Below are 14730 nucleotides of genomic sequence, written 5' to 3' on the forward strand. Positions count from 1 at the left end.
ATGTATGGGTCTTTCGATAGTTCTTTCAGAGCAGAAAAACAGAGTCGCAGTGCAGATGGCTTTGTAATTTTTTTAATCCTTTATTATTTGTTTTCCTGCTACGTTGGCTTTTTGTAGATGTCCATTTTCTTCTATTATAAGTTTCTTCAGAATGACTTGATCCACTGATGGCATCCAGAGGTATAAATAGTAGGTACCCCAACCTTTTAGCATCAGTTCATCAGCACATATGATGCTAATAACTTGTTCTGTTGTTCAAATTTATTGTGCATGTAAGACAACCACCCACCCACTTGCCCAAAAATTTTCAGTCTGCAATTTTTTTGTACAAATTCTTTCCATCATTGTGTAAATCTTATAACTCCGATGTGACAGTAGCCTGTTCTGGCTGCCAGAAGTCAGACCAGTCAACTCCAGCAACTCAGATAAGTGGTCTCAGAGTTGTTCTTTGGGAAAATCGGGTAGAATGTAGTTGGAGGTAACAAATCAGTTCTCTAGGGAGTGTACAGTGTGAGGCCACACATTGTCATGCAGAAGGATAATCTTCTTCCCTGCAATGCATGATGGAACGTTCAATGAGTGTGAAAGAAGTGTGGAAGGCCAAAGAAGCTCAAGCAGAAAACAACCCTCTGTGTTTAAGAAGACAACACCCATATCTTGATGCATTTCCTCATAAGGATGGATTAGGTCTGCAATCATATAATCTATTTTGTAGGGGAAGAAAATCCATGTAACAGCTTTAGCTTTTCTTTAAATTTTTAATCTTTTCTTAAATTGTTTTGCAGACCAGTTTCAGGAAATTGTATTTCCAATTTCACTGCTGTATAATGCACCAGAATGATGCCACAACATGCACAGTAGTCAGAACTCTTGAAACTACTGTCTTTAGCATCCAACCATAGTGCAAATGCAAAGCAGTAGATAACGAACATACACCAAGGAACCAAAACATTATGGCCACAGTCCAGTGCACGGAATGTCATCTGGTGCTGGAGCTGCTGCAGACACACGAGGGTGTATAGAAGTTACAAGAATGGAGCAGAGACAAATGGGGTTTCAGTGACAATAAGGGCTGCACATGGCAAAATACACTGACAAACAACTTTGAGAAAGGACAGAACATTATGACCCAGCGCCCAGGAAAAGCATCTCACAAACAGCTACCGTTGCTGGCTTTCCACGCGGTACCGTAGTTAGGGTATATGGAAAAATCGTTGAAGAACAGTGAATCTGTGAATAGGTGACAAGGTTTCTGATGTCTACGCCTCATCACATAACATGGAGGCTTGGCCACTCTGTAAAGCAGGATAGGCGACTATTTGTGCCAGATCTGAGGACAGAGTACACTGATGGTGCAAGCACAACTGTTACAGACCGCATTGCTCAGAGCACACTGTCGAACCTGGGCATCCGCAGCAGATGATCACTATATACCTGCAATGACATCATCAATAACAACTGCAGAGGGAATGGGATAATTGAAAATGGACCTTGGGTCAATGGAAATGTGTTGCCTAATGAAATGAATCACATTTCTTGTTACACCAGATTGAGGCTTATTTGCAGATATGCTGTCATCTAGGCGCTGTCAATAATGGTTGCAGTAGACACTGGATCATTGAGACTGGACTGTAGATCAATGGAAACATGTAGTCTAGTCAAATGAATCACTTTTCTTGATACACTGAGTAGACACTCATCCCGTCACTGTCAATAACAGTTGGGAGTGGGTGTCAGATCATCGAGCTCAGGCTGTGGTTCAATGGGAATGTGTCACCTAATCGAGTGAATCATGTTTCTCGTTATACCGTTTTTACACTCATTTGCAGATACGCCACCATTATGGCAAAAGGCTGCTCGAAACGTGCACCATGCCACAGTAGTAGGTCAGTGGGCACAGTGACATGCTATTAGGATGTGACAAAGCAAGCTGGGATATTTTTACTTCCCCCCTCTTGTTTTGCCATCTGCCTACTTAAATTTTTTTTTTTCCGATTTTAACTAATTACCATTAACATACTTCAATATAATCTGCATTTTCATACAAGAGAAAGATTGGCCCTTAGTTTTTGAGAATATAACACCAGATCTAATTTTGTGCTTAGTCTTAGGTACGTAATTGCTTTTCTAATTTATTTAGACTATTCCTAGTTAGTATCTTTTGTTATAAGGTGAAATCAGTAATTGTTTCATAACTTAAATTCTATTGCTGACATATAAATAAATATAAATTCTGTACTAATTATAAACATTTGGGAGACGAAACAATAGCACTCTTAAAGTATCTATTTGGTTCTAGTCAGAAATGTGTTAGCAAAACCTGGCCTTAATTAATTCCTAAGTAATTAACAGTTTTGTCAAAAGTATTGTTTGTGTAACTATATATGTTAATTTCATGATTTAAACAAATAATTCAGCCTAACTTTTGTAGTAGAAGAAACTGTTAAAAGAATCAATTTTTCGATACATTCAATTAATCGAATGAGTTAAGATTTAATTGTGATTTCTGTAAAATTAACTTCAAACAATGTGTAGTTTCAGTACCTAGAATTGTGAGGATATATAAGAACCCAGTTTTTGGTCACGAGACAGTCAGTCCACGGCCGTGATTCAGATGAGAAACTGTGTTGGTTAGAACAACAACTATGCATCAACTTAACAGTGAAATAAGGGCTACACCAATAGGCTGTGTGTTAAAAGCAATGACAGTGTCTGTTCAATTTATTTGAAATACTGCGAACTGTGTGGTTAGGCTTTTACTGCTCTTAGATGTTCAACAGTAAACTATTGTAGCAGTATGTGGATGTTCACCTGCAATCTGTTTAGAGGCTTATGGAAAGTTTAATCAATAGTGCAATGGCCATATAACTGTGTAATATTGGGTGGTTGTGAACAGTGAAATTAAGTACTGTGAAACGCAACAGTGCATCTGTCAGCTACATCATTTACAGTAGAAAGTACTGCATGTCCACCTCCTATTTTTTTAGCCAGTATCACAACATAGTACGTCAACACTGAGGACAACAAACGAAGAAACAAAGAAGACAAACCATCACAGGGGGACTTTCACCTGGGCTTCTATGGAACATATGGTAGTAATTAAAGGCACCATGACAGCTTTGGACTACATGGATATCATTACAGACTACCTACATCCTTTTATGCTCAAAATCTTTGGACGGCAATGGCATCTTCCAGCAGGATAAATGTTTGTTAAGGACAGAATCATGCGGCAGTGGTTCGAGGAGTATGACAGAGAACTCATGCTAATGTTTTGCCATCAAATTTACTTATCTGAACCCCTTGGAACACGTCTGGGATACTACTGGTGCCAGTTCGACACCCATAAACTAGCAGCCCGTAATTGACAAGAATTGCATGATCTTTGTGTAGACATCTGGTGTTGTATACTGCTGGAAACCTATGAAGGATCTGTGAAATGCCATGCAGAGTTCCTGCTGTATTGATTTCAAAATGTGAGACAACATGCAATTAAGCAGATGTTCATAAAGTTTTAACTTGTCTTGTTACACCAGGGTTATGCTTATTTGCAGATATGCTGTCATCCAGGCACTGTCAATAATGGTTGCACTAAACACTGGATCATATCAACTTAGATTTCACCAATTTCAATGAGAAACCAGAAAAATCACACAAGTTTGGTCTGACTTATGGGACACAACTCAGCTTTCTGGTGAGTGGTAAACATTACTCTCTCCATTGCTTATTTTATCATCTGGCTCGTTTAGTAGTTGCTTGTGCCACAACTGAACCAACAGTGTGTGTGGAACATATGGTCGCTAACATTACAAATGGCACACACCTGCAGCCCAGACAGGGCAGCTTCCCTGACCCAGGCGCCAATGTCTCCTCTGCTGTCCAGGGTGTACTCTGAGAGCCCAGTCAGAAAGCACTCCAGTACTTCCTCCATTAAAGTACGGCTAGCTGTAATGAAATGAGAATAAGGGTTTTTTTTTTTTTTTTTTTTTTTTTTTTTTTTTTTTTTTTTTTTTTTTTTAAATCTAGTACACATTCTAATAGGCACTCATGCAATCATTCATTCATTCATTCATTCATCGTGTTCTGTAAATCCCACTGTGAAGGAGAGCAATGTGACAATACAAAATCAGGCACAATAAATATGACACAAAAGTCTTGTAACTTTACTGAGCTGGAATTAAGTCTCTTGAAGTCTCATAATATTTCTTCTTGGACCATCATCAATGGACTAGATGAACATTTCTTCTTTCTGTATATCTTAAAATTGTGCCTGTTGTTTTTGTGTTCTATGCACAGATCAAAACAAATTTATGTTACTGTTTTTCTTTTATTCAGCTGTGAAATTTATTGCCTTGCATACATTATTAAACAAATTTATGGCTTTACCGGTGCCTTTACTGTCACCTTTGAGTAAAATTTGGGTATCATCTACATATCTTTTGTAGTATACTATGCTTTTTAAGCAGTGCTCCTAGCTGTTGAATATTTCCTGTTCTAAGTGGTTTAAGAAAATGTCTGTTGTTGTGCCAGAAACGGTTGAAGCTATGGATAGTCCATCTGGTTGTTGATAAATGCTACCATTGAAAGCAAAGCAGTAGTTGTTGAGGATTATTCCTAGTAATTCTTTAAATTCAATAATTTTTGTGCTTTATTAAGTTGTTCTTTATTACTGCAAGGATACTGGAGTACAGAGTTACGATGTCTAGCGACATAAAATGGGCACCATATGGAATGTTTATTTCTTTTACTTCAGTGACTAGTGCGTAACTGTTTTTTTTTTTTTTTTTTTTTTTTCCATATATGAAATACATCTTTAGGAAATGATTGAGCTTACAGGACATCCTTTCTTGTGTAGCTTAGGTTTGGATCTTAATAGTGGAATGATGTACCTTCACTCATGATGCATGCGAATTCAGAGAGCATGCATCCATACAGTTTACAGGCCTGCTTACAGAGGTCACCTTGGTCAGCCCCATGGCACTCTCTCGTGAGCTATCAGAGAACAGCATTATTTCATCGGTCACAAATGAGTATTTAATGAAGGAGAGTTAAAGCTGTTAAACAAGGGTTTAAAATATAACACAAAAGAAAACCTGCCAGACAAGATACTGCAGCAGCTCATACTGACAACAAAGAATGCAACAGATATTGTAAAACTAAACGGCAATGAAATATCTGCCATGGGTTGCAAACTAAAAGGAAGTAGTGAAATATGAAGATAACCATAAACATATTCAAAAACAGTACGCAGTATAAATAAAAAACTTAAGAGAGAAACTCAGGCACTAACTTTAAAATCAGATAAAAGCTACACAATTGTCACTATGAAAGAAATAGAATACACAGAGTAAACTCTACAACTCTTTGCACAAAACAACATAGTATAATTCAATAAAGACCCAACAAAACAATTCCATAGCAAAATCAAAGGCCACTTAAGACAATCATATTTCTTACTGACAGAATATGAAAAGAAATACATCATCTGTACTCTCCATTATGATTCCAACCTAAGGTATGCAAGGAAGGACGTTCTCTCAGTGAGGAACTTGAAACATTCAGCACAGGGCAAGAGAATGTAGAGGAACTCTGGTTCAAGTGTAAAATAATAGTTGACCATGCACGGGATAGATATGTGCCAAGAACAATAGTTCATAATGGGAGGGAACCTCCTTGGTAACAGTCACTGTGAATAAACTTCTAAGTAAACAGAGATTACTGTATAATAGGTGTAAAACAAAGTGTAGGGCTATAGATAGAGAGATGTTGAATAAAGCACGTTTGGGTGTCAAGAGAGCAATGTGTGATGCCATCAATGGCTACTGTAGCAGAATATTGTCAAGTGATCCTTCACAGAACCCAAAGAAATTCTGATATGTAAAGGCTGTTAGTGGCACCAAAGTTAGTGTCCAGTCCTGGCGAATGAGACAGGAACTGAAATTGGAGGTAGCAAAACAAAAGCTGAAATGCTTAACTCCATTTTCAAATGTTCCTTTACAAAGGAAACTCATGAGAATTGCCCCAATTTAATCCTCTTACCACTGAAAAGGTGAATGAAATAATTACTAGTGTCAGTGGTGTTGAGAAACACCTGAAATCGTTAAACGTTAAGAAAACTCCAGGATTCAATGGAATACCTGTCAGATTCTATGCTGAATTTGTGACTGAGTTAGCCCCTCTTCTAACTGTAATCTAAAGTGGATTCCTCAGACAAAAAACCATGCCCAGTTCTTCAAAAAAGGCATAGTCACACCTGTCTACAGGAAGGGTAGTAGAAGTGATCCACACAATTATTGTCCAATATCCTTGACATCAATTAGTTGAAGACTCTTAGAACGTATTCTGAGCGCAAACATAATGTGGTATCTTCAACATAATGGCAAAATTTTGGATCAAGGCAACCATGTAGATGTGGTATTTCTTGATATCTGAAAAGCATTTGACTCAGTACCATGCCTATGCTTATTGTCAAAAGTGTGATCATATGGGGTATTAAGTGAAATTTGTTACTGTGCTGAGGACTTTTTAATAGTGACAACACAACATGTCAGAGTCATTGTCAGATGTAGAAGTAACTTTGGGTGTGTCCCAGGGAAGTGCGTTGGGACCCCTGTTATTCATACTGTATGTTACTGGCTTTGCAGACAATATTAATAGCAAAATCAGACTTTTTGCAGAGTTGGTGGTTATCTATAATGAAATACTATCAAAAAGATAGTCTGATCTAGATAAGATTTCAACATTGTGCAGAAATTGGAAGTATGCTCTTCAAAAATGTAAAATATTTCACTTCACAAAATGACAAAAGTAGTATCCTATGACTATAATATCAATGAGTCACTGTTGGAATTGGCCAACTCATGCAAATACCTGATTGCAACACTTTTTAGGGATATGAAATGGAATGATCACATAGGTTCAGTCGTGGGTAAAGCAGCTAATCGACTTCGGTTTATTGGTAGAATGTTAGGAAAGTGCAACCAGTCTACAAAGCAAATTGCTTACAAATCACTCATGCAACCAGTTCTAGAATATTGGTCAAGTGCATGGGACCCGTACTGGATAGAACTAACAGGGGATACTGATCATATACAGAGAAGGGCAGCATGAATGGCCGCGGATTTGTCTAATCCACGGGAGAGTGTCAAAGAGAACAAGAAGTCTATTAACAAAGTTTCAAGAAGCAGCTTTAAATGTTTACTCCATAAATGTACTACAGCCCCATATGTATCAGGCACTGATGACTGCGCAGTTGAGCACCCCACAAACCAAACATCGTCATCACCACATATGTATCTCTCACATTTTGATCGTGAGGATAAGGTTAGAATAATTACTGCATGCACAGAGGCATTCAAACAATCATTCTTCCCATGCTCCATAAGTGAATGGAACAGGAAGAAACTCTGGCACAATGCGATGTATCCTCTGCTATGCACCTAACGGTGGTTTGCAGAGTATAGATATAGATGCCGATGTAGTTAACAGTATGAACAGCCACGCATGCAAAATATCTCACAAGCTCAATCAGTTCCTAAAATGTATTTCACATATGAAACAACATATATTGCAAAAACAATAACACAATAGTCATTGAAATAAAAGAAATAAAAATTTGAGATGGTGCCCATTTCATATCACTAGGCATCACAAACCTGTATTCCAATAGCCTTGTTAAAGAAGCCATTGCAGTAATGAAGAACAACTTACTAAAGCACAAAAAGTGTTCACAAGCTGAAATTACTGAATTTATAGTTACTAGGAATAATTCCCAACAACAACTACTTTGTATTCAGGGTAACATTTATCAACAACCAGATGGAGTGACTACCCACAGCCTCATCTCCGGCACTATAGTAGACACTTTCTTAACCCACATAAAACAGAAAATATTTAATAGCCAGGAACACACTGCTTAAAAAAATATAGTATATTACAAAAGATACGTAGATGATATCTTAATGTAACTCAAAGGTGACAATAAAGACACCAATAACATCATAAATTTGTTTAATAATGTATACGAGACAATAAATTTCATAGCTGAATAAAAGAAAAACAGTGGCATTAATTTACTATATTTTTGCATAGAAAACAAAAACAGGAGGCACAATTGTAAGATGGACAGAAAAAAAGAAACTCTAGCAACACAATCTGTGCTACATCATGTCTCCCAGATGTACACAATAAAGCTGCATATGACATGATGATACATATAGAAAACAAAATCCCAATGAACAAAGAGCAAAGGGTTAAATATCATTAAGCAAATTGTGGTGGCCAACGACTTCCACAGCTCAATGATAGATAGTATGCACAGAGAAATAAAGAAAGAATGAAATTCCTGGTTCTTTACAAGGAACCAATAATACAATCAAATGTTTGGCTAGCTTACCTTACGTAGGGAACATTTCTCAAAAAAACAGCAAACCTACTTAAGTGACATAAAGTGAAAATAGCTATCTCTACAAACAATATAATAGAAGGAAACATTCCACGTGGGAAAAATTATATATAAAAACAAAGATGAGGTGACTTACCGAACGAAAGTGCTGGCAGGTCGATAGACACACAAACAAACACAAACATACACACAAAATTCAAGCTTTCGCAACAAACTGTTGCCTCATCAGGAAAGAGGGAAGGAGAGGGGAAGACGAAAGGAGAGGGTAAGGAGTCATTCCAATCCCGGGAGCGGAAAGACTTACCTTCCCTCTTTCCTGATGAGGCAACAGTTTGTTGCGAAAGCTTGAATTTTGTGTGTATGTTTGTGTTTGTTTGTGTGTCTATCGACCTGCCAGCGCTTTCGTTCGGTAAGTCGCCTCATCTTTGTTTTTATATATAATATCTCTACAAACAACAACACAAACTAGTCCACATCTTACACAATAAAAAAGATAAATTCTCAGACTCGGGAATATAAAAAATAACATGTAAAACTTGATCAAGCTACTACATAGGACAAACTGGCAGGACTTTTCAAATTAGAGGACACTGAGCACATCAGCTGTTACACAGAAACAATTTACAAATCAGCAATAGCAACACACATAAAAACGCTGAACACCCTTTCAAAAACATAGAAAAAGATCTTAAGATACTCCACCACTTTCAAAAATCTCATACAATGGATCTAATGGAGGAACCTGAAATTCTTGTACACCACAAGAAGCAAAGAAAAAAAATTCTCAGTGACAAACTAGATAGTGAATCAGTTAATTTCTTCAAATGTTTCTCGTATATATGACAACTGTAACAATTTTCACAAATATGAACATTTCCTCATAGTGCCATAATACATTTGTTGCAAGATTTGTAAACAAACAGTGTAAGTGATGATTTGTGTGTTGGATATTCTGTATAATGGAGGAGGAACAATACCTGTAAGTAGACAAACAAAATATCATTTCTAGCATTATCCTTTAAAAACATACACAGGTTCATTTTGTCCGATTTTATGATTGCAGTCTAACTTCAAAAAGAAGCAAGAGAGACAGAAAACCACACATGCAAACATCACCAAAAATATTCATGTAAACAAATTCAACAAATACACTCGAAAATGAGAATAAATTCTTGAAACATATTGTACTAAGAATAAAAAAAAATAAGTAAGTGGTGCAGTTTTCATTATTTAAATCATGAATGACATAGTTACAGGCTTTCCTGAAACATTTAATATGAGAAATAAAATTAAGAACACTATTTTTACATCTAGTACTGTGACTGTGAATTGCAGAGTTTGTCCTATATTTACTCTTACTATTAATCAAAATACCATTAGAGGATGCATGTATTGGAAAATATGTGTAAAAATCCCTGTCTCCCTGAAGCACACTTCTTGGAATAAATACTTATTTGACTGTAGTTGCAATGCCACAGCAGATTATGCTGTTGGGCAGAATTGAGTGAAAGCTCTGCACAATGAAAAAGATTTTTACGTGTAAAGCAGGCAAAACTAACTCTTTTGCTAATTTACACAATTACTGGTGTCACCTCACTTTACTATTCACCTGACGGGCCTTGTAGCCTAGAGGCACGTGAAGATCCTAAACGTAAAAACTAAACTAAATTCTGCCCGAAGAGGCAATGAAGGCCCAACAGTACTGACCGGCTGCCATGTCATCCTCAGCCCACATACATCACTGGACGCGGGTTTGGAGGGTAATGTGGTCAGCACACTGCTCTTCCAGCTGTATGTTAGTTTACAAGAGTGGAACCGCTACTTCTCAGTCAAGTAACTCCTCAGTTTGCCTCAGAAGGGTTGAGTGCACCCTGCTTGCCAATAGCATTCGCCAAACCCAAACGGTCACTCATCCAAGTGCAATAAAATCCCATACTGTCTTTAACTTGGTCTTCGCTGCTCAATGATGAGAGAGTTCGCAAGGAAATTTTGAAAAGTGCATCGAAAAGCATAATGACCATAACTGAATATAACACCATAACAAATTTTGTACTGTTATTATAATAAATTAGAAAAATGTTGAGCAAATACTTTTTGACTTGCCCCATATAATCTACATTACTCATCCATGGAACATATGCCACAGCAGATTGGACAGTTTCATTATTATTTCTGACTGTGTGTACACCATGTTTTGTTACAGCCAAAAATTTCCTATATCATACAGATTCTTCTGATTCCGGGATCTCATATTTTCTCTTTCAATTTAGTGTTGTTCTCTCTCCATCCCTTTTACTGAGCGTAATACATGCAACTTACTAAACCTCCTCAAGTATACTAGTGTGTAATACTCACACGAATATTCTTACATGGCTGTCTCAGTCTCTTTACGGATCTGTCAACACAATTTTCTTATGGATGATAAACTGTGTTATTTCAGAAGAGCTCATGGAAGAACATAAAAGGGTGGAGCAAAAATATTTATGAACAGTGCAGATTTTACCTTTCTATGACTGCAGGAAATCAGAAGCTAAAGTCTCAAAACATGAACAATTAATTACACGAGCTTCACAATTACCTTGCATAACTCCTTGTACTCCAACAGTCTTGACAACAGCTGTGATTGCATTTATGGCATCTCTCCTACTTTCCGACCACTTTAATGTTGAATCTGTGATGTGGCAACAGTGTACCAAAGCTGTTAGAACGTCTGCCACCTTACCATTCAGCATTAACTTCGGGAATGAACCTGGGGCAAAAGTGAAGTGTGTCAATATATAGCTCATACTGTTTTGCAGTTATCAGAAAATACCAGATGTGTTCCAAAAACAGTACTGCACAAGATAATTTAAAAAAAAATTACAGTGATTACAAGTGGCTATAACTATCTAATGCATATAACATGTCCATACGAATTACAAAAAGTGTAAGAGAAACATCAAAATTGTCATGGTTGTACAAGTGCTGTGAACAGGAAGCTGGCACATGCACACTGAGGCAAATATGAAAAGTTCTGTGTTGTTTGTGAAAATGACCATAATAGCAATTCTGGAGTGATGAAACTCCATAGCCCACGCTCATGTCAGATCACATGCAACAGTGATCAGACTATTTGCCAGGACAGTGCAATGAAAACATTTTTCAAGATAAATTTTGATGACAGTCACTAGCTGGTAATTTTTACTATAGATCTACTGAGAGTGAATCAAATATAAACCGAAATTCTGTAATGAGTTTATTTAAGCCCCAGAAAAATTCAAGAACACAAACTTATTTTTCTACATAGTCTCCAAATGGGGGGGGGGGGGGAGACATTTTTCCCTGTGCATAGGCAGTTTCTTGATACGGCCTTCATAAAAGAACACGATTGCGGCAGCAGCCAATCGTGTACAAATTCTTCAACAAAGCCTCTCTCGCCAAAGGTGTCCTCCGACTGCTTTCTTTAGTGTTCCAAACAAATGAAAATTGCAGGGCAACAAGTCCGAACTGTAGGGAAGATGTTTTAGTGTGGTCCAAAACAATTACTGAATTTTTTGTTGAGTTCGGGCAGCTGTGTGGGGTTGAGTGTTGTCATGGAGCACAATCATTCTCACAGATTTGAAATGTGAACATTTTTTGATGGTATGAATGTTTTGTTGGTCCAAAAGTGTGCAATAATATGCATCATATGTGGAAAAAATCGACTAGAAGAACTCCTTTAAAATCAGAAAAGACTGTTCAAAAACCTTTCTCAGTCATGCTGGTCATTGGGTGACATTCTTCATTGTTTCTTGTCCTCATAAAAATTTGTTGTGTCATGCTAAAGCTTTACTCTTTCTGAGGGTGTTGTCCCCAAACTGTGCTGCAAGTCTTTTCAGAATTTTGGATGGTTTTACACCCTCTGGCATGCAAAAATTGATTATAACACATTGTGCAATAGATGACAGGCACCTCTTTGCTCTGACATTGTGACTGTGAATAAAGAAAAACCAAGACAATGTTCTAGCTGTGGAGAACAATCAGTGGAAACGAATGCAATGAGCAGACGTCACACTGTTCTCCATCTGCAAAAAGGCAAGTAAAACAAACATTCCTGTTTATAACTGATTCATCCACAAATATTTGAAATTTCTGAATAGTCTGACACCTTTTAATTGCATTATGTATTAGTATTTACTCACAAACTACTAATCGCTTCATTTAAAACGTATATGTAATTGTTTGTAACCTTAATCTCTATGTACATGATTGAGAAACTATATTTCTTGCAAAATAATACAAGTGAAAATTAAATTGTAAAAAATTGTGCTTTTTCTTAACAAAATGTGATGTATACACAGAGCATTGACACGATTTCAAAACTCCATTATGTTTGTATATAAACATACTACAAACGTCGGATAAATTGTAAAATGCTCTCCTATGCTATGCTATTACAAATGTTCTGTGGGTCCACCAGTACCAGTATGAATAACATGTAATGATGGTTAAATTCATCATAAACTTTACACAGTGTATCTGCTTTCACAGAAGTTATGACGGCTGTTATTCTGTTCTTCACTTCTTGTATGTCATAAGGTCAAAGGGAGATGAACACACTTTCCTTCACATATACCCACAAGAAAAAAATTGCATAGGGTCAGGTCATGTGATCTTGGAGGCCAAGAATATGCAGTGTCTCGGTGTTCCGCATGCCCTATCCAGAGTTGAGGCAGAGTGTCCCTGAGAAACTGACATATGTTGATGTGCCACTGAGGTGGAGCTCCAGCCTGTTGGAAAATGAAGTTATCAGAGTCCTCCTGAAATTGTGAAAAAAGCCAATTCTCCAGTATTTGAAGATACCTCATTCCAGTCACAGTGTTTTCGTTTCAGAAGTGCAAGGTCAATGTGGACTCTTACTTCTGCAAAAGCATCCCGTCTTTTCAAATTGGAGATACCAACAACGTATGTTTTGGGTACAGGTGGATCAATGCCAAAAAGCTGACAAAAAGCATGCTGGACCGAAATCACCAACTCACTCTTTGCAAACTGCAGCACACAAAATGTCTTCTGTTGAGCTGACACCATCTTCTTCTGACTGACTGCAAACTGAGAAGACGCAATGACTGAAATCTAACAGCAATTTTATGAAATTCTAGGCCATGTCCATTCAAACAACACACATTTTCTTGCCGACATGTGGCATGCTTCATAATTATTACCATCCAAAATCAGGTCATTATTTTCAAAACACCCTGTGTTATGTTTCAAGTTTTGTATTACTTGAAAATTAGCTCTACTCTGTGTATGTTACAAGAAATTTTGACTTTCTGAAATACAAAGTAATTTAAATTCAAATATATTCATAAATTTTTCAAGAAATGTTGGTATGGGTGTCACAGAATTTGTAACAACAACATATAAATTTAATGACATTTATATTAAAATGATCTGTTTGTGAAACACTAATAGTTATTTACATAAACCACAAATATATATGAAAGAAAAGGGGACTTCTAAATAAATTGGAATGTCTTCAAACACTGAAATACTGGAGAGGGTCAACTGTGAGCTCTCGTTGTGTGTAATTTTTTCACTTTAATTCCATCCTGGACCCTGAGTGAAGAACATGTATTTTGTATAAATTATAAAACTGTGAGAAAGTGTTCTGACGCAGAACTGTTGTTGCAAACACATGAAGAATAAGAATTTAAGAAATCAGTTAAAATATGCTTGAATTATTTTATTTTTACGAACAGGAGTGGAGTATGTTGAGGTGAAGGTGAAGCCAATAAACTTCTCACAGCAAGGAATCGTTTTAGACAACTGGAACACTGAAAGCAACATTTGCTGTTGGAAAGATGGTGCACTCACTCAATGAGAAAATATTAAACTTTTTGAACTATTCCTCTTATTTAAGATCAATTTTTAAATGCACGAGCTCCCAGTAGGATCATGTGACAATAAGCAGATGGTTTAATAAATTAACAATGAACAAAGCTGGAGCGGGAGATTAGGGATCTCACCGCAATGGTGCAAGTTACTTGGATTTCAATTGAGACATAGTGCTCTCTCTCTCTCTCTCTCTCTCTCTCTCTCTCTCTCTCTCTCTCTCTCTCTCTCTCTCTCACACACACACACACACACACACACACACATTGATATTAACACCTGTGAGTAGCTGAACAACAGACAGACTAAATGTTGGATTCAAAGTGAATGTCTTACCCCATGGCCAGCACAATCTCCTATCAATTTTTGCCTGTAAGGTTTCACTAGGCTTGTTTATAAAATGACAACAGAAACTGAAGAAAATGTGGTTGTGAGGGTTCTCACTACATGTCACATTGAACAGCACATAAAGAGAC

General features: G+C 37.1%; 1 protein-coding gene across 1 annotated transcript in view; it reads right to left on the reverse strand.

Annotated features, from left to right (window-relative positions):
- LOC126428194 (tubulin-specific chaperone D) overlaps positions 1-14730 on the reverse strand; it is a 195790-nt gene that overhangs the window by 40620 nt on the left and 140440 nt on the right. The window contains exons 13-14 of the mRNA XM_050090110.1: positions 10983-11153; positions 3824-3945 (exon numbers count right to left, since the gene is read on the reverse strand). Coding sequence (XP_049946067.1) covers positions 3824-3945; positions 10983-11153 — 293 coding nt within the window. The remainder of the gene's footprint in view (positions 1-3823; positions 3946-10982; positions 11154-14730) is intronic.

Source organism: Schistocerca serialis, chromosome 12 (assembly GCF_023864345.2).
Source record: "Schistocerca serialis cubense isolate TAMUIC-IGC-003099 chromosome 12, iqSchSeri2.2, whole genome shotgun sequence".
NCBI classification, from domain to species: Eukaryota; Metazoa; Arthropoda; class Insecta; order Orthoptera; family Acrididae; genus Schistocerca; species Schistocerca serialis.